General features: G+C 46.2%; 1 protein-coding gene across 13 annotated transcripts in view; it reads right to left on the reverse strand.

The window, feature by feature from the left end:
- The window catches only part of stxbp5l (syntaxin binding protein 5L), a 128,678-nt gene that overhangs the window by 9,267 nt on the left and 95,694 nt on the right, over positions 1 to 23,717 (reverse strand). For 2 of the 13 annotated variants that reach the window (XM_026145595.1, XM_026145591.1), the window contains exons 18-23: positions 23,376 to 23,527; positions 21,140 to 21,208; positions 20,050 to 20,115; positions 10,367 to 10,504; positions 7,694 to 7,747; positions 5,057 to 5,236 (exon numbers count right to left, since the gene is read on the reverse strand). In XM_026145595.1, coding sequence (XP_026001380.1) covers positions 5,057 to 5,236; positions 7,694 to 7,747; positions 10,367 to 10,504; positions 20,050 to 20,115; positions 21,140 to 21,208; positions 23,376 to 23,527 — 659 coding nt within the window. The remainder of the gene's footprint in view (positions 1 to 5,056; positions 5,237 to 7,693; positions 7,748 to 10,366; positions 10,505 to 20,049; positions 20,116 to 21,139; positions 21,209 to 23,375; positions 23,528 to 23,717) is intronic. The other 11 variants (XM_026145597.1, XM_026145599.1, XM_026145592.1 and 8 more) reach the window with 10 other exon arrangements.

Consider the following 23,717-nt stretch of genomic DNA (forward strand, 5'->3'; position numbering starts at 1 on the left):
ATGGAAATGTTTACTGCGCTCCGACTTTGCTTCCCTTGCCATTTCCCTCCTCTGTGTCCTTGCCCTGCGTGCAGATCTCATTAACATCGGGCTAATTTCTCGCACTGCTTGTTGACCTTTAATTATACTGGTGAGCCTGCTGGCTCTTCACTGTGGTACCCAGTGCAAGTGATAAACAACAGTGCCAAAGGTAGGTGATAGACAGGGAACAAGTGTGCTGAGAAAAGCCACTGTTCAGGTATAAAATGTGCTCATTAAGGCCAGTATAGACCTTCTTTTCCCATTTTATTATCTTCTTCTCCTTCTTGCAGCGTCCTGTTAGTCAGTGTAAACAATTAGAGAATATGGCTCATCCAAGCTAACTGTGGTGTCCTCCTTCAGTCTGCAGCTCTGTTTAAATCCATATTTATCATGTATCCTATTTTGTTCTAAAAACCTGGGACAATGTTTAAAAGACTTCACAGAATCACGGTCCCTGAAACACGAGTGCAACTCAAATATTAGGTTATGTAATATCCTGTGTACTGAGTGGACTTTCTAAGTGGGCAGCACAAGAAGCAAAGCTGGAGCCGTCTCCACACTGTAAAAAACAGCATGTGCTTTAGAGCACATGAAGGCTGTGTTATTCCAGGTCAAATAAAATAAGATGCATTAAGACAAACATGACAAAGTGCAATGAGAAGCCCAAAGCTCTGCGCCTCCAACAGCCTGCGTGTGCACAGGCCTGCAGCAGAACCACCCTCGTGTTCTGGACGCTTTCATGACAGCTGCAAAATCATTAGAGGCAGAAGGACACTCGGTGTGTTAGTGGATGCTCAGGCAGCGTTCTAACACACTTAAAAAGCTAAAATAACAACGTTTTCTTTCCATTTGGTGTTAAATCTCTTGGAATGGCTTCTTTGCTTCTGCCTTTATTTTGAAGTAAAGCCTGACGCAAACAGAAGGTCCGGGCAAAATGTTTCAATGCATCGGGCTGCGCTCGAGTCAGGTGCAGCTAGGCAACCGGCATGGCTATGCTAATCACCACGGGCCCACGCTAGTATACAGTTTCATGGAAAATTACGCAACAAGTCTGTTGAACAGTTTCTTATGCATATTTTCACAGCAGCTTTGAATCATCTGCATCGGTGTGGTTGGTGATGCAGCTGGAGCCCCAACCGTGGCTTTAATAAAACATTCAGCTTATGCTAATGAAAAACTGCTTCCCTCTCGGTTCCAGGTCACTGTTGTATAATGAGGTCGGTGAAGATGGCGGCATGAATTTAATTGCAGAATTGCTGTAAAAGGGTCAGCTGTACTCCGGAGTAACGGACACGTGTTCTTAAGAGTGCCTGTTGATGATCCCAGCGTAGAAGCCTTTGGACGTGCAGAGCCCGGTGTGCTGAATGTGATCATCTGCCAAACTGTGGTGTGCTAATGTTTCGTGCAGTTTGGCTACAATAACTGTGACATTTGGGAAACTGTCACAATGTTGAGCCTCCTATGGAGAGATTAGTTTGTCGTGACCTGACTGAGACTGTAAATCTGGCGGCGCCCGCGTCTAAGCAAACACGACCCATCAGTGGACCACGAGTGGAGCTTTGCAGGAGTGTACTTTCTGCAAGGGACGAGTTTATGTGGTGCATCAGCACTTAGAAAGCCAGTGATTCATCAGGTGTACACGATGATTGGGCCCACTGTGACTGATGTACACGGGCTGTGTGACAGGCTGCTGCAATCTGCTCCACACTTTAGATCAGACCCTGCATCATTAGACGACTCCTCCACCCTCGGGGCCGACGGCCATCCGGTCTGAACCTGCTCTTAGGCTGCTGTTGTTTATTTTTAACACCTTCTGAATATAACCCGACCCTGTGAATCACCACAGAGACAAAGAAGCTCGCAGACACTCCCACTGATACTTCTGCTGCTCTTCTCCAACTGAAGCAAGATCATAAAACTTTTAATATGACAGGACAGAGTCAGAGTCCTGTTAGAACGAACGATCTGCATCTACTTTTTATGTTTATTCAAAGTAAATGGACGCCCTGCATTAGTGTTGTCTGTCAGGCTGTGACAGACTAAGTGTTACAATTCACACAGAATCTGTAATTACGTGGTTGCTAATCCTGCATGAGGCCATTTCTCTGTCACTTCTGAGGTCAGCAACTCGAAATTATACTGCTGGGATCGCAGTTTAAGTCTTCACTTGACAGGACGTTTATGTGTTTTTCTCCCTTCGTCTCGTTTGTCACGCGATGAGTAAAAGAAGAAAGGAAAACTTTATCCAACAAAGGTCAAAAATTCATTCTCATTTTGTCTTTAAGATAGTCATGCTGTCTTGGGGAGATAAGGAAAAATGAATTATCAAGGCTTTTATGTTTGTCTTAAAGCAGCAGTTCTCGTTCAGCCAATCGTAGTTCAAATGTTCTGAGAGGAAAGTGAAATGTAACACCAAAGCCAGCAGGGGGGCGACCTCTGTCTGCATCTGTCGATCACCACAAACATCTTCCCAGTTATCTCACGTTCTGCTTCTATTTCAGTAATATTTTGGCCACCTAAAAAAAATCTGTCTCAGAGTGAAGATGGACTAAAAGAAACACAAAGACTGGATCTGCACTTCTGTACTAAAATTAGCATCTCAGCTGTGATGTCATTCAGCGGTTTGTAGGGTCCCATTACGAGGCATCGAGATGAGCATTTTATCATTCCTGGTGTTTTGGAATCAGATTTAATGAGGGAGGGGGACTAAGATCAGCCAATGAGCATGCCCTGGATTATATCCCTGACTCAGTCCAAAATTCCAAAGTGGACTTGCTTGGATGTCTCCAAATGAGCGACTGAACGCATAAATGGCTTAGGAAGTATCGCCCCCTGGTGGCCATTAGGGTCAATGCACGTTTAAGGCACTTTAGCTTGCCATTATCATTCTCCTGTATTATCTAGAGCTAATACGGTATTTTCCGCACTATAAGGCGCACTTAAAATCCTTTAATTTTCTCAAATTATGAATTCTGATCGTGCTTACTGACCTTGAACCGATTTTATGTGCTACACGGCGCTCACAAATCTGTCAAAAATGTTTTAGTGCGACTGTGGTAAGCTACGAAGCCACCGCGTGATGGATTGTTGGAGCATTACAGCTACTGTAGTCAGGAGCCTCACGGAGGAATCTGGGTCCTAAACTCCGTCATTTTCAGGTCCCAAAGTCAAACAAACACTGCAGCATCACTGAGAGTTAAAAACTGTCTAAATTCTTTCATCTTTAATAAAATTATCAGCGTTGCTGCTTTACCAGGTGTAACAATTAAGTTTAACATCCATGCAAACAGAATTTATTAAATTTAACAGACTTAGAAGTTAGCAGGAAGTTAGCTCGCTAGTTAGCTAAACATGATATAGCATGTTCTGGCTGAGAGATTTCTGAAAGAATTCAAACGTACAGCTCTGCTATCACTTCCAACATAAATGAAGACAGAAAACTAAACAGCAGTGACATTTGTAGGGTTACTGAAGTTGGGCTAGCTGCTATATAATGATGTGCTACGTGATCGCTAGCGACACAGCTATGTTAGCATAATATAAACACAGAAGAATGAGGAGAGTAAAGTTTGACTTATCTGACGGTTTTGTTTCGCCTAATGCGCCTTATGGTCCGAAAAATACAGTCGATGAAATTGTGTATTTGTAGTTGGTATGAGGGATGAACAGGGGGGGGCTGTAAATTTAAAACACAGGGCTGTATATCCTCCCCACGAGGGGGGGCTGTCTGATTGTTGGTGACTCTCTCTGTATTACTGTAGGATCTTTACATTACAACATAGAGCATCTCGAGGTGACTGTTGTTGTGATTTGGTGCTACATAAATAAAACTGAACCGTTTCCCTATTCTAACTCAGATTAGCAGACAACGATATAAAAACAGCTGTAAAACCACAAACGCACACACATGACCACACAGAAGCGTATTACAGCCAGACTCAAAAACAAAAGCATATGTTTGCATTCATGTTTCTAAACTGATCACTGGGAATACGGAGCCTCTGTGGGTTCATCGCATTTTAAATGGTGCAAATCAAAGTGAGGGTGTGAATAAGAGCGAGCGCAAATGGAAAGACAATAAATGTCATGTCTGTTAATGAAAATGTCAACTCGTGCGGTGCTCTTGTATTATTGTCCTCCTTGAACTGTGCTCCTTCTGATGATAAGAGTTATTAGAGGTAAAAATAAAAACGTCCTGGTGGTTTCAGTTTGAGGAAATTGCAAACATCTACAAACTTATAACCCGTGTTTGTAGATGTGTGCATTCCCTTTGCTCATAGCTCATAAAAACTCGATAAGTGTAGCAACGCTACATGAAGTTTAATATGCGCTGTCATTTTCATCTCAGAAAACATCCAGAAGTTATTTATGAGACGAGAAAAACAGAAAGGCAAATAGAGTTATAATCATAAATCTGTGGCATGATGAGGAAAACCATCAGATCCTTCTGCTGTTTCGGTGCAGAGCACAAAATGCAAGAAAGAAAGAAAGAAAGAAAGAAAGGAAGAAAGAAAGACAGAAAGGCACAGGAGAAGTAAAAACTGGTTAAATCACTGAATCACCAACCTTCAGGCCTGCAACATCGTCGACACAAGCAGCAGAGTCAAGGACACAATGCAAGGACTCGTTCTTGCATTCAGAAGAAGCAGAACCTGCAGTCTGAATGTTGTAAGCTGATGCTAATGCAAGCTGCACGAGTGCGATTGGCATGCTGTAATGCAACAGTGGTGTCCTGGTACGTGACTGTCAGCTCCTGCAGATGCAGTCTGGTTATTTTACCGTGCAGCTGTATAAGTGTGCGTTTGTTTTTTCTTACTGTGTGTTGCTCTGTTTACCCTGCAGCATCTTCTCTGCAGAACCACACCCCGATTTTGGATTTCATGCTGCTAACTTGCATTAGCATGTGCTTGCCTTGTGTTGACCATGTGTCAGGCCTTTCTCCACTTACCCTGGGGTGAGAGGATGGCATGCACTTGCTGGGAGGGGGGTTTGTTATAGAGGGTTAGGGATGGGAGTTGGGAGGACAAGCACACACCTTCAGTGTGGGACACAGGCAAAGAGATCTCCATGCAAGCAGCGGACTGGGCCTTGCGGAAGGGCGGTCGGCCAGGGCCTCTGCGGGTAAGCCGTGGCCCCTCGGGACCCATCGGAATGCGAGGCTTCCCCGCCGAGCAGGGCTGGGAGGTGGGGCTAGTGCAATGTCCATTGACATGATCTGTAACAACGGCAAAGCATTAGCAAACAACAGAAAGAGGGATGTAATTCAACTTTAAACATATTCTGATTTACTGCTGCATTATCCATCTTCACAAGTCATTTAGTTTGATGGGAAGTGAAATAAAAATCAGGGCAGGGAACCTCAAATTAGGGACGAGATTTTCCAAGGAGATAACTGCTTTTCCCTGCCGGGAGACGCTTTGTCTACTAGACTGCAAAAAGGCAGGCTGACACTAGATGACCGATGAAGATGAATATTTCTGCAGCGTAAGAGGAGCAAGCTGATGCTGAAAATTTGATTGCCAACTAGGAAGATGATAGTGAGGGAAAAAGGGAGAGTGAGTGACAGAGGCTGGAGAGTGGTTTGAAGTAAGTATGTGCAAGGAGGGGATGCCGGGGCAGAGGAGGAAGATGCAGAGTAAAACTGTGAGTGCAGCTTCATCGAGTCTGTGACGTGACATAAAACAGGCTCGTTTCATCTCCACTTTGTTGCTTTTATCTCAGTGAACTGTGGGGAAACCTTGTTTTTAGCAGAAAGCTTTATGACATCCAAAGCTGCAGGTGAAGAACGAAAACAAGCTCTGCTCTTTATTCTGTCAAATTAGCACTCGCTTATATTGGCTGGGCTACAAATTCATCTACGGACAGAGCTGATACCAACACACTCGGTGATTTCTTTACCCCTCGGGGACGAGTCCGTGCACTGTGCTGGAGCCAGACCCTGTTAATGACACAAAGGAAAGAAAGGCCGGGCTGACCTTCTCTCGTTCTGTGTTCAGCCATACTTGTGAGCGGGCACGAGAGGCGGCCGGATCGATCCCAATATGCCGGCACTGGTACCGATCCACACTAGTGCGTGGCCCGTTTTTCACTATGGAAATGAAACAATACCCTCGAACATGCGCTCTCGTGGTGTTGACTCGTGTGCATTTTATTGAAAGCCGGCACACTTTTAAACCACAGAGGAGCTCTAGAGACGCCACAGTTACACTCCAGCTCTCCAACGTACACAAAGGGCCGATTAAATAATGAAGGCGGAGCTCACAGGTGGGCATCACAGCGATAATAAACATCAGTATATGGACACACTGACCCTGTATTTATTTACATATCACTACGCTCTCATCCTCACTGAGTACATCAGTGACCCCCCCCAGCAGATTAACAGCAGCTGTGGTCGCTGCCGTGGGAGGACAGAAGCTTTCCATGTGTGTTTTGGTGGAAGGTCTTATACATGGAGACGAGTGGAGCAGATAAACAATATCATGATCATTTGTGCAAACACTCGAACGTTCCCCGCTCGCTCCTCTCCGATCGTTCGTCCCCGGCGCCCAGAGAGCTCTGCCGTGCAGCCAGTCGCTGCAAAAATGATTCAATTTCAAAGTGAAGATGAAAAGCTCCAGGGTGCCACCCAGTCCACGTGCAACACTCACCCAGTTTCACAGCAGGACTGACGAGGCAGCGCGGGGACTGAAAAACTGCAGGTAACACGGAGCGTTTGACGCCGCCGCGATCGGGCTTCACATTTTGTTCATTTCGTTGCCTCGAAATGTTCTGATGGAAACTGGTTTACAGCTGAGAGCGCGACACTGTGCTGACGTGCACATCCCACTCCACCCCCTCATCACACGCGCACAAACACACATCATCCACACAAAGGCACAAACACAATAGACTCGAGCGTCTTCCTGTCACACAGGTTTCTATTGTTGTGGATTTTAAACCTTCAGCGTTTGCAGCTCTACTGTTTTCTTCAATGTTCGATGACGACACCAAAACTAAATGTGTTGCATTCAAAGTTTGGGTTTCTGTCCTCACCCTTCCTGCTGATGGAGCATTTACCAAACAGCAAGTCAAAAATCAGGAGGCACGTTTGGGGGGGTTAGAGAAGCAGAAGTTCTGGGAGGCGACAGCATGCGTGGCGCTGCAGAGGGAAACCTGAGATCTGCATGTGTGTGCAGCAGTTAGATGTATGGGGGGGGGGGGGGGGGGGGGGGGGGGTCCAGTCAAAATGGAAGGAAGGCTGTTTAAGAGAGAAATGGGCCAGTTACAATGAGCGAGGTAGCAAGTGATCCAGCACCGCAGAGCAAAGCCTGTCAATGGAGGAAAGGTTGCATAAATCAGAGGATGGTCCAATCATGGTAAAGCGATAGAATGCCTCAAGTTCAAATATGGGCATGAGCTACAAATCACCTTTGTAAACACTTGCAAAATGTAGAAGGAACAAACACAGACGCTTTAAATCAAAACACACTGACGGGCAAAATGGACGAACACGTTAGGCCGACAGTCTCATGGGCTGGTTGAACAGGCGGACAGAGCAACAAGGAAACTGAAAGAGGAAAGTTTGAGTGAAATCCAAAAGTACTAATGCAACACAAAAGCCTAGAAACCATGAGAAAAGCAGAAACTCAAAGGAAATCAAGTGAAAACTGCTGGCTTTCGCCTACCGTACCAAGATCAGTCTTAAGATCTGTTGGCAGACTTAACTTTCTGCCGGGTCCCTTTACTGAAACAAAAGAATAGGAAACAAAGCACCAGTTAATCCCTTCAAAATAAAATAGAACAAAAAATAAATCATGGAAGAAGAAAACAAAGGAGGTGTAGTCTGCTTCAAACGATGGCAAACCAAAGTGGGGAAAAACTGAAAAGAAACCAAATGAACAAAGAACATGCAAACTGGTGCACTTGCATGTTTGCAGGCATATTTTCAAAAAGCATGCTCCACTGTCATCCCAGGCCGGCACGATCAGTGATACTGAGTCAGCGCAACGGCAGGAAGTCTCGAGTGGACAGAGCGATTACTCAGTGATTAGTCATTTGAAGCAGGTGCTCTCTTTGCATCTCTTAACGTGTAAAGACTCATTCTGATGTTTTTAATCACTCTCCTCCTCAAGTCTGCACCTGGAATAATGAAGTCCGCTCTGTGGGCCTGGGATTTGACGTGGAAGCAACAAATGAACAGGGTGACACCACAAAGTGTCATAAAAAAACTAAGTCAGACACTGAAGGCAACCAAAATAACCACATACACATTTTGCAAGCATTTTGCAGTAAGGAGAGAACTGCAAAGGTCGAACTCGAGGCGTCACGTGTCAGTTTCCCCTCAGGAAGAAGGCGGGATTTAGAAGACACGATCCAGCTGATGACCACGAGGAAAAAAAGCACGAAACACCTGCTAGATGTCATTCAGCATGTTTGCTGCACGGCCGACGCGGCGGCTGAGCGTGTGATGGGAAACACTGGTCTCACCGAATCTCCGGTCATTCATTTGTTTGCATTTCTTCCGTGAACCTCGACGGACTTTTGAATAAGTGCTGCTAATGAGATAACAGATGAGGGCCGAGTGCTTGTGCGCTCTTCATAATAAACCAGAGTCACCAGATGCTGCTGCGACCGCACGAAAGGTGCAGCGTTGGAGATGCAACGACAGGAATTATGTTCTCATAATGAACCTGTAGCTCACAGATGCTTCCTCTGTTTAATGGCTCAGCGGCTGCATTAACACATCATAAAATGTATTTTAATCAAAATAAACCGGTGGGACTGATCTGAGGAGCCGAAGGGTCTCTCACTGTGACATGAATATTAACCAGCATGCACTGCACCCACTGGAATTCAGCACCTTTGGTTTTAACCACAGAGACGGAAAGTGGCGATGTCACGCGTTCACGTGTGTTCTGCATTGTTCTCATGCACACAGTGTTTTAAAACACACGTGTGACAGTAACTGATGTCGGACCAGCCTCATCGCTGACCTCAGCACTCTGCTCATTACTCCAGGATTCACAGCAGAATGGAGCCTTCTTGTTATCCAGCAGCAGGTGGATCTTTAGAGTTGTTGTTGTGACCCTGCAGGTCGCTGCATTTGCAGCATTTACATATTTATCAGCCTGTTTTTCTCGCCTGCACCGGCTCTCAGCAGGTAACGTCTTATCTGTCCACACGGACGGCGAGCACAGAGACAACACAGATACCTCTGAGAGACATAACTGCAGCGTCCATCGTACTTCCTGTGGCTCGTCAGGCCCGTGCTCATCTGTCTTCTCTAACCATCCTGCTGCTCTTGTCACCGATCAAGGTGACAAGAGCCAGGTTGTGTCCAGGTTACAGTAATGTGCAGAGTGCTGACATCCCAAACGAGGCTAACACAGGACTAAACCTCTGAAAAACTAACTTCTGAACATCCAAAGCAAGCTGAGGGCTTATTCATCAGAGAGGGCTCCATGCAGTTAGTCAGAGACAGCAGTGATGAATGTTAGCCAAGAGCACAGCAAGATAAGACAGCAGCTTTACTGACACGCAGACAGACAGAGACCCCGAGCGCCATCGCCAGGTACGGGAGCATGTTTGTGTTTAGATGTGAGCTTCCGGCGAAGGCGCGATGATTGATGTCAGACAGGCTGAAGCGCCGGTGCTGCAGCTGCAGCCCATCTGCCTCAGCAGCATTGCAGGGTGATGAAGAACCCGAGGTCTGGACCCGCCCTCCACACACACACACACACACACACACACACACACACACACACACACACACACACACACACACACACAGCATGGAGCACACTGAAGAGCAGCCACAGTCTGGAGTCCTGTAAGCCTGTTTGCACTGCAGGCTTCACACGTGCTGCGAGAGGCTTCGACCGCACTTTTCACACAGTGATGCTGCTGCTTGGTTTTATTAGTTCTCGACTGCAGATGCTTCATGCTGAACTGACCCATGACCCACCACAGGTGACGGAGGAGCCTCCTCCACCTGTGCACCTGCTGCTGTTTAACTACCGTCTACAGCTTCTATTATATATACAACATTTGTGCTAGCCAAAGAAATATGATTCGTTGTTATGAATTTACTGTGTCCCCATTGGTCAGTGAGCACGAGGTTTTATTTAAAGGCTGAATATGTTATATTGATACCTGTGCTTCAACATTAGTCAGTAAACGTCTGGCGCCCTGCTGATAGTGTTGCTCACAGTGTGGAAGCAGCGTTAGCGTGCAGGTGCAACATCACACAGCAGCCTAATTATTCCCTCTCCCAAAACAACGACACAAACAAACAAAGAAAGACAGAAATTCCAAGCAGGTGTCCACGAAGAGGCTGAGATCCATGAAACACCCCTCCTCTTACCATTGTCCAGTAAGTAAAAGACTGGACCGCAGTGGCTGGCTCTCAGACTGGCCACAGGCTCGGGAAGGACGCGGGGGTCATTGTGAAGGGAGGTTGGGTAATGAACTGGAACAGGAGATCCAACAGAACAGACACAGACTTTTCAGGGCAACAGGGGAGAGACAAACACAGTGGGTGAACTGGGGAGAAGAGAAACTTGCAGGTAATAGGAAGGAAACAGTCGTGAGGTTATGAAAACAGAAGGTGTCATAAGAACAGCTGCATCCCACCAGCAGATACTGGGAAGGTCACATAGCCATCACTGCAACACACCACAGCAGCACTGCTACTACGACTACTACAGCTACTTCTACCACACCACAGGCTCATCCTACAGAGCAGCATTTTCCAGGCTTTTCCAGGTAACTTTATCCTGGAGGCGGTTTACTTCCAACCATGACCTGTTGCCGTAGCAACTCATATTACAGCCCTAACCTGTGCTGCAGCAGGTTACGTTCAACAGCTATGACATCACCACCTGCTAACCAATCAGCTCCTCTGAGGATTGTCCACAGGCCCTGGAGGATGGCTCAAAGCTCTCTGTGAGCAGAAGTCTTTCCATAAATATGGATAATATAATATGGATAATATTCCCTCAGTATTTCCTGTTCTGCAGACTAACCTGCACCATCCTAACACAGCAGTTTAAATCCTGTTCTCATGTCTCATCTTCAGCTGAAAGAATAAGAGTTCAAACGTGCTTACAGCCATTAAATATTCATTGGATAGAATCATGATTCTCCTGTGTCTGACTGATTGAGCTGTAATATTGATAAGTCTGTTAGCTGTCTGTACCCAGCTATGCCTTATTAATAACATGGCAGCAGTCTTTCTGAGTAAAGCTCACACACACACACTCAGCAGCTTTGATGCTAAGCTACTGCACACTCACAGGTCCCATTACTCACTTTGAGGAGGTGCTTTCTTACAGCTGAGTATTGTGTATCTAACCACGTTTGACCCAACGCTCACGCTCTGCAGGACAGAAGGACCAGGAGAGACTGAGTTTGTAACCATCATTCATAAACTGACCTGATCGGATCCTTCGTTCAGTGACACTATTGTCACTCGTGAGTAGGGATGGGTATCGTTTAGGTTTTATCCGATACCGGTGCCAAACCGGTACTTTTGAAACGGTGCCGGTGCTTAAAGAATGGAGAACACAAACTTTGTCCAAAAACCTCTCATGTTTAACTGTTTTCCACTTTTTCTTTGGTCATTTTAGCCTTTTTGGCCAGGGTGAAGGGAGTATCTGCCATCAAACAAGAAGACAGCTGCATGTAGCTATGATGATGTTTGCTAGTTCACCTTACATGCATTAATGTAATAACGTGGTTAGCCTACTCAACGTAAATTACACACGAACAACATTAAGCTACTCACGCAGAGAAGAACGGCTGCTGCTGCATCATCATCCTCATCATTTCTGCTACACTGGCAGGGCTAGGGGCCAGGACTCTCCTCTTCGGGTTTTTGGGGGATGTTGCTAACTCCGGGTCCGATAACAGGCACCACACCCGCAGTAGATGTGCTCGGTGTGAGGTCTCGCAGCAAGCTATCAAATACGGCGCATTTTTCGGCTTTAAAAAAAAAACGCTATGCGTCGCCAGGTGTTTCATCGGATTCGAGGTGTTACCTCCTTTGACAGTATCACAGTATCAGCTTAAAGCACTTGTTGCTGCTGAGTTTGCATCTTTTGCTGTGAAGTACAGCCAGACTTTGACCGCTTTGCCTTGGGCATTTTTAATCTGTAGCTCTGCTCTAACAGAACGTACGTACCTGGCCCCGCCTACTATCCTGGGAAACGTAAAATGATTGGCTAGAAGTGTATCACAGCTCAGGGAAAAAAAGCACCGAAATGTGCGCTGCTTTTCGGTCTGGTTACTACCGTTTATGTCAGAACCGGTGCCATCATGGCACTGGACACCGGTACCCATCCCTACTCGTGAGTAACTTTACTGTTTTGTTACCCCGATGCTGACACTGTGGCCAAAGAAGCCTCTGACTGCAGAGACATGACTGACTGGTACCAGTGGGAACAGTGGATCTGTACAGCTGACAGAACTGCATCAGGGCAAGAAAGCTGATTTAAGTGACTTCAGACGTGGCAGCTTTTCACTGCACAACCATGTCATGGTCGTATGTCATTCACTTATGGAGGTCGGCCCCTCGGCGAGGTCAAAGGTCAGAGGTGAATGGCCAGGCAGCTCTGAGCATGGTTTAAGCTCGAAGAAGACAAGCTGGGTCAGCAGGAGACCAGACTGGGTGCTAAGAACAGGAAACTGAGGCTACATCTCAGAGAGACCCATGAAAACTGGGCAACAGAAGATGGAAAATATTACCTGCTCAGAAACATTGAGAGGGTGGAGTTTATTATGACCACAGTGTACCATCCTGTGATGGATGCTTCCAGCAGGATAACAAACCGCCTCACAGATCTCAGCCCAGCTGAGCATCTTTGGCATGTTCACATCACGGACGTGCAGCAGCCCTTCTGAAGGCTTCCAGCACTTTGTGCAGTCTGAGCCAACCTGGTACCGCAAGGTAAACGGTCTGTATTTATATAGCGCTTTACTAGTGCCTAAGGACCCCAAAGCGCTTTACACATCCAGTCATCCACACATTCACACACTGGTGATGGCAGCTACATTGTAGCCACAGCCACCCTGGGGCGCACTGACAGAGGCGAGGCTGCCGGACACTGGCGCCACCGGGCCCTCTGACCACCACCAGTAGGCAACGGGTGAAGTGTCTTGCCCAAGGACACAACGACCGAGACTGTCCAAGCCGGGGCTCGAACCGGCAACCTTCCGATTTCAAGGCGAACTCCCAACTCTTGAGCCACGATCGCCCCAGTACCTAATGAAGTGGCCATAGGTCCTGTGTTTGTATTAGTGTGCAGAGCAAAGCTGTTGGTTACCACGGTGCTGGAGGTGATGACATCACAGGGGTACGCCACACATTCAGACTATCGCTGGGCGGTGGCATCATAAAAATATCTACAGAAGATTTGAAGGAAATGAAGAAACGCTGCCATTCAGTTTATATGTTTGTAATAAAATAATGTTTCTTTTTGTAGAATGATCTGCAGCTAAATTAACGTTCCTGATAGCGAGCTAATTTTTAATTTTGTGGTGGGTGTAAGGGAGCTGGGAAGCATCTGCCTCACTAAGGTGAAGAACACACTCTTGTTATGCTTTTATTTTGAAGTCCACTAACTGCTCCCACTTTTGAGGTCAGCTTCCTGAAGGCCCGATTCATGGATTGCACACATGATTAACACATGGCTAACGACGTTCACCTGCCTGTTTGTGGTTGTTAACCATCCACTGCTACAGCAGGCTTTGCTACGTGTGTATTATTAGCTAAACACCATGGTTAGGATTTATGAAACTTCCTGGTTTAATGAAAAGGTTTTTAACACTGCTGAATCTTTCATTTTACTTTTAATTTATATTCTGATTTTAAAATAAAAACCACAAAACAAACAAAAACCTCCTGAGTGACCGTGCAGACGCGAGGAGCATTTAAAGGAAAGCATCAGGGATTTAAGCATGTGATGAATTTAACTGTTTCTCTGCAGGTTAATTAGTGCTTACATGGGTTTGTACATTACACAGACATGGCTGTAGAAAACCCTCCAGCAGGGTTTAGCTGAAAAATGTGTATTTAAGCTTCTTTTAAATGTGATCAAACCTCACCTTTCCCCTCAGGTGCTAAATATACCCCGTGGGGTCAGGCTTACACGTTTAGGTACAACCTGCGGTACCAGGTTGGCTCAGCGTGGACAAAGTGCTGGAAGCCTTCACACGGCTGCAGCGTGGGGGTCAGGCGCCGAGCACTCGCGTCTCGTCTTGTTAGTCCCCTTTTTGAGGTCAAGCCAGGCTACAGCGACATGTACTGCTCCCAGAGGAAATCTAACACACGACCCAAACAACACACCTCAGGACATTAAAGAGAAGACAACGGGAAGGATGTGAAGGGAGACAGCTTTGAGGCCGGAGAGGGGCCAATTACTGGGCCTGATGACAAAAGAGAGACGGGAGGAAGGTCAGGAACAAGAGCGGAAAGCTGTGCTGAGAAGTGAGAGAGAAGCTCCTGTTTTTGACACGGGGGGAGAATCAGGACGATGGCCGGCTGCCTTAATAAGCTGTCCACAGTCTGTTTATGGCATTGAACAGATACAGCACAACAGGTGTGCCGGGGACAGGCGGACAGCCTCTAATGGCCACGGAGCAGGCTGAAGATGATATTCAGCCGGAGAAAACAAAGCGTGAACTCTGCACCTGTCGGCACAGCGCGGCGAGCTTTGTCTGCGGGCGCAACTTTTAATACATTTCACATCCGCGCTGCATTAATATGAATGAGTCCAAACCTGATTTAACTGACATTTAAAGCCGTCCTGCTCTCAGCCATTGCTAACAGTTCTTACAACTATGAACCTCAGCCCCCCCCCCCCCCAGCGTTTAACCGTTAAAGCGAATCAGACACAATCATGCAGCGTCATGCCGCATCTGTCCACGTGCTTTTCATCCACCGCTCCGTAATTCTTCTCCTTTCCATCTCTTTAATTAACAAGCGACAGGCCTGTAATAGGACAGAATGACCGTGACCTCGTCCACATCACAATGCTGAGAGACTACCTGCCACAGCAGCACAGAACAGCTCGTCCTGGATCTGTCACGCTGCTGTTATCCTCTCCTTGGGAGGCTCAAAGCCAAGGCTGCAGAGTCCACGTGAGAACAAACCGACAGTGTGTCCTGTGTGTGTTTACACAACAATCACAGGAAAACCATCGACGAGCAGACTGTGGACAGCTGAGCTAAATTACTGATGCATCCACAAAATGCATTTGGTGGGATTTTACGTTCGTGTTCGGTCTCCTGTGGACACGGATCTGTGCTTTAAGTTACACAAGCGGATTTTTAATAAAGCTGTCACTAAACAACGGCTGGCGTATCGTTTTTAGCATTTGGCTCAATCTACCTGTTTATGTTTCCCCGTCAGGCCCACGTGGATCCGGCCTGACACCAGACTACATACATATACTGAAGGATCAACGACAGGACAAGAGGAACGGTCTGTGCATTGCTGGTTGGAAGGCAGGGATCAGTTTTCCTGTGAATGACTTTGGTGAAGAATCAGAAAGCTTTGAGCTCCGAGGAAAAGACAAAGACATCAAACTGAGTATTTGCATGAATCGTTCGTGTGCACAATCAATGAAAAATGAACCCCAGCAATGAGATCTCACACAAAGATCGACTGTGGCTGCAGTTTTTCTGCCACACAGAGAAACAAACATGAATTAAACAACTACTGAAATGTTGTTTTGCAGGTTTAATCGAGTCTTTGCTGCTTCTGAAGATTAAAAACACAGTTCCATTATCCTCCTTTCTTTAAAAGCCACCAAAGCACAATCAGCCGTCGAGGCAAACTGAGGGATGATACGATGACACAAAGTGCTTCGGCGTCTGTTTCCTCTCCAGGTTTTATGCAGTAAGATTACCTGATGTGGTACCTGAGCTCCTATAGTTCTCTGTTTCCTATCCTCTGTTTTTATTTTCCCGTCTGTTACATGAGCGTAGGAAACACTGAATATGATTTGGTTGTTTTTTAACCTGAGGCCTTACAAACCCGACAGAGCCCCGAGGACACGGCGTGCCAGCCTGGCAGGGACTTAAGCACAGATCTACACACTCGTTTGCTCAGGTGGCGTTTCCTCTGAGACACACAAACACCTGCTGGGAAATGTTCTCATCTCTTCTTCATCCATTACACGTTTCTGCCTCATTGTCTTCAGCTGCACTGATCTCATCCAGAGACCAGCTTTCAGATGTGCTTCTGTCACATTTCCAAAGTGTGATGCTGAAACTCGAGGCCAGTGACATCATCATGAGCACACTATCATCTTGTAGGAAGCAGAGGTGGGACCAAGTCATTGTTTTGCAAGTCTCAAGTAAGTCTCAAGTCTTTATCCTCAAGTCTCAAGTCAAGTCTCAAGTAATGTCAGGCAAGTCAGAGTCGAGTCTCAAGTCACTGGTGTAAAAGTCCGAGTCAAGTCACAAGTCTGAAACTTTGAATTTCAAGTCCTTTCGAGTCTTTAAAAAAAACAAAACGAAAAAATAATGTTGCAGTTATGCTAAATGTAAATATTAGACCATGTAATTTTAAAATCTGTGTTTTTCTCAACACATGACAAAATAGTGAACTTAGAAAATATACACAAATTGTGAAATTGCACCTCTTTAAAATGCAGCTCAATTAAACCTAGCTCCAAGAATAATTTTCACCGACAGTTCTGAGATAAGCTGCATGTTATTCTTGGATGCGGTTGTAGGACCAGCTTTAAAATCGCATGACAAAAATATCATACACATTAAAAAAAACTGTATCACCAACGTAGCCTGGACAACATTTGCTAGTTAGATGAAGTCAGCTATCTCATCGTAGCATATTTATATGCATATTTATAATCATACGGTTCTTGGAGTGAGTGCATACACTCATGAAGTTTAGTAACTTCCGGTCACTGCAACAAGCCCAGGTACAGTTTACCGACGGATGGGTGCAGGACCTTGAACTGCACCGTGTAGAACGAAAGACCATCGTACGTATCATAAGTTTACCAGTCTCACAAATTGTTGTCATAAATACACGTTCGTTAACCGTTTATTAATAGGACCTTTGAGCTCAACGGTAATTAATTAGTAGTAGAAATAATTTCTGGTTCATTACAGAAATGTAGCAGTGACAATAATACTGTATGCTGTAATCGTACTGGGCAATTAGTGATACAAACCTGTTTTATCCTGTGAATAAAAGTATATGTTTTTGTCAATGTACCATAATAACAGAAGCGAAACACAATATTGTGTCAGGACAATTCACTATTTATGCACAATAAACAAAGGAGCATAGCGCGACAATTTCTGTTCAGCGCCAGACTTGCTTGTAACCTATATCACCAGTTATGTTATGAAAATGACGCATTAACTACAGCAGCAGACTGACCTTTGTGTAAATGCTTGGAGCAGACTAACCTGTGAGCTGGAGTGTTCTGGGACGTTATATTTGATCTTTGAATGGCTGCAATCCAGTCGCGTCTTTGTTACTTCGGAAACATGGCTCGAACAATTTCTCTTCAACGACATAATCCGATAACAACCGATCTCTTTACCCGTCGGCTTCCCGTGGCTGTCATGCGACCGGCTATTGCAGTTAATAATACAACAGCTTCTTGACATTTTTTGTTTCTTTTTATCGCTGTATAACTGATTTCAATTGAAAGCCTGCGTGCGCTAGTACCACTTGCCACGAGTTCCCAGAATCCTTTGCGGTTCTACCCGTGAATGACGTCACATTTTCAATCTCTATATAATATGCATGTTAAATTTTATATTTGGGGTGAAATATCAAGTCTTTTCAAGTAAACCGGTTCAAGTCCAATTCAAGTCCCAAGTCATTGGTGTAAAAGTCCAAGTCAAGTCACAAGTCTTAGAACATTTTTTCAAGTCAAGTCTAAAGTCATAAAATTAATGACTCGAGTCTGACTCGAGTCCAAGTCATGTGACTCGAGTCCACACCTCTGGTAGGAAGCATGTGTGCTGAATCGAGCAGTCACATGATGAAGGCAGTTTTCACAGGACTTTTGTCTCAGCAGCTGCTGGGATCATTTTCACGTTAGCCCCATCAGGACCTACGCTGGTCGACTCGCCACGACTCGATTCGCATCGACTGGTTTTCCCATTACAGTCGAGTACCACCCGATGTGCGAGGTCATCCGAGTGTTGCTAGACATAATTAGCGTGCGACACGGAGGCTAAAACGACGGTGGTCGTGGAGGTAACGACACTCCTGCTGCCTGGTCTGTGACCCTTCGTCAGACTCGGGGACGCCGTTGTTTTTTTGTAGCCATTTCCCTCGTTGCCGGGTTTTTTTTTTAAGGTGGGAGTTTTGATTAAACGCTGTCATGACTCATCGAGTGACGTCACATTTTACTACCTGCTCGGATGGCTTGAAACCCCGGCCTGTCGCGGTCCGTGGGAGCAGCTGTGGGGATTGTGTTTTGGATGGTTCACCGGCTCTCTCTTGGGCGGAGCCGCCCGCCTCGCACCTGAGCCTCGTTCGATCACAATGAACTATCGAAGCCAGCGTGACCTGCTACTCATCGCCAGTTGGTTCAGTCACCTACTGTGGCAGCCACGCCCCGTCTGCGCTCCACTCTTCCTTCAAGCCTTGACTCTGTTTCGTTGGGCTCAGGTCTCCGAGCCATCCTCCTCTGGATTCATTGCTCACCTCCTCCAGCGCTGGCTTTTGCATTAAGGAATCATCAACCAGTCGCTTCGCCTGCCTGTCCTCCTGCCATCCCTGACGTTCGTGAAGTACTCGAGGAACCATTCCTCCCCTCGCACTCACCCTCTCTGGCCTCTCCCACAGAAACACCCCCACCGCCCAAAACTCTCCCACCTGGCCCTGCATGTAAGCCGACTGCACCCCTGTCCTGATTCACCTGCTCCCTTACCTGTTCACTAATCGTTCCTCCCTCTGGTACAGACTCCCACGGCTTTGATCGCAGCTTCTCAGAACAGCCTCCCTCATGAGCTTCTGTTTTTGACCGACCCCTCTGTAAATAAATCTTGTCTATAGTTCTCAGTGAGTGCGCCGAGTCTGCTTTTCGGTCCCGCCTTCGTGCGAATCCCAGTTGATGACAGCTGAGCAGGTACTATGACCAAGTGAACAAACCTTAAACACCGTGGCGAGTCGATCCGAGTAGGTGCTAACGGTGTTGACGACCCAGTTTCAGTCAAGCTTTAGTGGTTGGACGGGCAGTTCATAATCCACTCAGTGACTGCAGGTGATCCTCACCTCCACCACGGGGCTGACAGTTGGTTTGATGCTTGGTCTTCTCCAAATGTGTTGTTCACATGCAGCTTTGCAAACCTAAGTTGTGCTGCCACGTCCTTTCTCCTGCAGCCCTTCCATCATTTACCCTGCTGACCTGTAGAGTCTGACGTGTTGTGCTAAAACCTCGGCTTCGACAGGTGCTGACGATCAGCTAACCAGGTGCAGTGATTGGCTGACCTTATCACAGGAGTCCAGGTGAAAACTTTCTTCTCGAGTATTTGCTACAAGTAATGATAACATGCTAGCCAATTTACAACTCAAAGAAAAACTTAAAATAAAAAGAATGCAGTGTCAATGACACAAAATGAGAATCTAAACCACTCTGATGTTACTGCTGCTCATTAACATGCAGGCTCCATCTCCACTGCAGTCGGCCGTATCAGTGTTAGTGAAAGACAAACATGTCAAAGGAAACGACCGAGCCGATGGAGCGTGCAGCGCTCCTTCTTCTTCACCTCTGGGAAACACGGTCACCACACGACTTCAGACTAAAGGACCAACCAGCTGAGACAAACCCAGTATACTCCACTGAAGGAGTGCCAGCACTTCTCTGAAACAACAGTGAACAGAGTGCTGCTCTCACCACGTGACCACGCTCTGGTGACGAGGTGACCACAGGCTGTAACTCAAGTTTAAACACAAAGCATCCCACCCACAAAGACTCAAGACATTTGCATTCAGGGAATGAAGGATTGGAGGCTGCAGGTGCGTGTCTGTGTGTGAGAGTGCGAGCAGGTTACCTGAAGTGGGCGACTTGTTCCTCTCCATGTCAATCGACTGCTGGTTGTCAGTGAGTTCAGTAAGGCCTGCAGCAGCCGACAGGAAGAAGAAGCAGCACACGCAGGGTGTCAGATTATTTGAAGCCGGTCATGCAGATTAAGCAGACGTCTGATTGGTAGAAGTCAGCCACGCTAAGCCCAAAGAAAGAGTGCAGCTAGTAACAATGCTTCATCATTACATCATTCCTCCCGAGGTCAGCCTCGAATATTTGCTCTTTGCTTTTTTATCAGGACTCAAAGTGCCTTGATGGGCAGAGTGGCTGATTACTGATGCGACCTGCACTACAGTCAGATTTAACATCTTTTACCAGCTCGCATTAAAATTCAAAAAGCATGTAGTGCAAATCTCATGATGAAGTGGAATAAATATCGAACATACAAACAGCACACACACAAATTCAGTCACATGCAGCAAGCACGAGCCGACATGGAGTCGTCTGTAAAAACTGCCACAAACACTGAGATTTCTAACTCGGCCCTCAAAGCCCGACTGCAGACGCGGGCTGTTTGAAGCAGCGTTCATTAAGGACTCATTAACAGCCTCGCAGACTCGTCACAGCTCAAAACATTTGGACTTTTTAAATTATTTGTCTTCAGTCAAAGGTTCTGCCAAACATTGGTGATGCCGGTAGTTTATGCTGACGTTACAAATGGCTGAAGACACTGAGAGGTGCCGTCGTTAAACTTTCCTCTGTAACCGTCAACAAAAAGCACACAGTTAGCTTCAATAACCCCACTGGCTTTAGTTAAAATATACATCGCATGGATAATGCATTATTTATAACTGCGCTTGCTCTGCTGTCTCAAAGAAGTGTCTCTTCTTCTGCAAAGGACAGACTGCTGGACATGACTGTAACAGACAAAGCTCTGCAGGTGACGTCTCGCTTCATCCCAGTCATGTCTTTGGTTTGTCCTGGGCTTCGAGTCTGTGTCAGTTCTTGTGGCAATCATCTGTACCAAACATCATGTCCTACTATATCCATCAAAACACCAACCCACACCCCCACACACATACACCGACTCCCCCGGCCTTTGGGAAGGCCCGACTTACTCTGATAGGATGTACGGATCCTTTTCTTTGAATCTGAATAAAAGTTAGACAGGCCGCGCATGCAAAACTCTGTCAGGCAGGCCCGCATGCCCACACCAGCAGCCACAGAGTCACCAAAGTAGGAGGGGGAGGAAGGAGTGGTGGAAATGAGGAGTGGGGTTTAAAGCGAGGAGAGGTCAAAGAACGGAAGAGCGTAAGTGGGGTGGAGGCAAAGGAAGAATGGCAGTAATGAGAAAAGAGGGGACGTTAGTGAGAGGAATGCATGAGGATAGAGGGAAGGGTGGATGAGGAGGGTGGGGGTGGGGAGAGAGAGGAGGCGGGGGGGGGGAGAGAAGAACACACAGGCTTAGAGAGGAAAAGAAAGTGAGAGCAAGCAGCAAGTGAGATCGTGTCAGGGAAGGGCACAAGAAATACCCGCGACTCCAGCAAACCCAGAACTGCTGGTGTCACTGGGGTCAGCAGGGAACATGTCATTACCAGCAGCATGGAAACCGAGCTCGGTTGTCATTTAATCATCTGCATTGTGACATCATTCTGAGAAGTAAATGCCCACATTTGATGGCTGAAAGCTTTCACACTCATACACATGTGTGTGATGACAACAGCTAAAGATGTGGTGGGAGGCACAGGAAGTGTTCAGACTGGGCAGCCGGCACTGGCCTTTTGGCTGTGCTCTCCAAGTCTGCTGTTGAGCCTTGTGTGAACCGGAGCACAGTAAGTGCCTCAGATCAGCGCAGCACCACCCGCGGCACAGAAAAGGGCATGTTTGCCCGCTTCTATTTTCCCTTCTGTCTCCACATTGATTTTAAAGCGCTCACACAGAAGGTGCAGGGTGCAACAGCATGTGAAAAAATCACCAGAGTATTTTCAGCTCACCTGTGGGAATTACGCAATGAAACGAGCACTTGCTGCAAGTTCTTCTGAAATATTTACCACCGAGTTGGTGCCTGGTCCAAAAAAGAGTCGGCCTCTATTTTACACAGTGATTCCTAAACGGTGGGTCTGAATATCAAGCGCGTTAAATATAATTAAGATGCTTCAGAGGCCGTCAGCGGACGAGATCAGAGAAAAGGAGGAGGGATCAGAAACACCTGTGTGGCTCTTACAGGTCTAAAAACAACAGACTGAGAAATCAAATGACAACATGCATATGATGCCCATGTGGAATGACACGCAACCTGTTAACATGCACTTCATGTCACAGTGCAGCTCTATGACAGGCAGAGATGGGCAGGTGTGTGCTTGTGTGTGACAGACAGAGAGGAAGGACAGAAGATCCAGGCCGTCGTCGTGTTACAGATAGTCTGATGTTACTGTGTCTGCTCTCGTTTCCCCACTCTGACGGTTTTGTCCGAACTTCATCTTCATCAACGTGAATGCTAACGATGTGCTAACTGCGAGGCTAATGTCACATTTTTTGTTTCCAGTCAGCTGAGAGGAGTTTAAACACCACCACCTATTCTCACTAGTTTTTAATGCTGTGCCTAAAGCGTCAGTTTATTAAAGATGTTTTTATTTCAGCTGGTTTGTATTTTCAGTCCATTAAGCTCTCGAGGTCACTGCAGAACCATCCCGTTCAAAGTGGGACGTTATTACATTACACACTAAACACCTGCATTACAAACAAAGGCTCGATACGTCAAATCCCTGAAATCATTTCAGAAAATCCACTTTAATACATTTTGTTTCCAAGAGTTTTCACATTAAAAGTTTTGGAAGTTAAACTTTGTTTCTAAAATAATAAGAATGCAGTTTGTAAAGAAACACATTAGAAAACAACAGCAGGCAGAGGCGTGTTTTTAAATTAAAATAGATATTTATATATTCAATTAATATATATTATATAATAATAAAAGTACTTTGTAATTATAATGTAACTGAATGTAAAATATTATGAAAACTAAGAGTCAGGGCTGAGTAGTGCATACTACCTTACATATGCTCTACTTCCCATCACTGTTAACAGCACCTGAACAGTAATGATTGATTAACAGTAATGATTGATTAACAGTAATGATTGATTAAATATTGGAGGAATATATTGAAACTGTCATATTTGTCACGCACTAGATCAGAAGAGACAGAAAGAGAAGAAGACAGAGGAGCAGAGAAAAGATCAGATTCAGTGTCTGGATGTCGTGATTATGTTGCACACTGAGTATCAGGTGTGTGTGTGTGTGTGTGTGTGTGTGTGTGTGTGTGTGTGTGTGTGTGTGTGTGTGTGTGTGTGTGTTACCTGAGGTGGACTGCCTGTTCCTGCGGGGGGAACGGGTAAGGCGCTGGTAGGGGTCGGTGCTTCCGTACAGATCCAGTGTTGACATACATAATATGACAGTTTTTTGCAAGTAGTCCACCACCGCCAGGCCGTAACAATTCCCGAATGCCAGGCTGGACACGAACACAACGTCAGGAGGGAAGAAACAAGCACATACGCACGCACACACACACACACACGCACGCACGCACGCACGCACGCACACACACACACACACACACAGACATTAGAGTTGTGCCAACTAACATGAAAAACGCTGTCAAATTAAGCATGAATTAAACAGTCTGCTTTTATTCCATGTTT

The sequence above is a fragment of the Astatotilapia calliptera genome, chromosome 16 (genome assembly GCF_900246225.1).
Source record: "Astatotilapia calliptera chromosome 16, fAstCal1.2, whole genome shotgun sequence".
NCBI lineage: Eukaryota > Metazoa > Chordata > Actinopteri > Cichliformes > Cichlidae > Astatotilapia > Astatotilapia calliptera.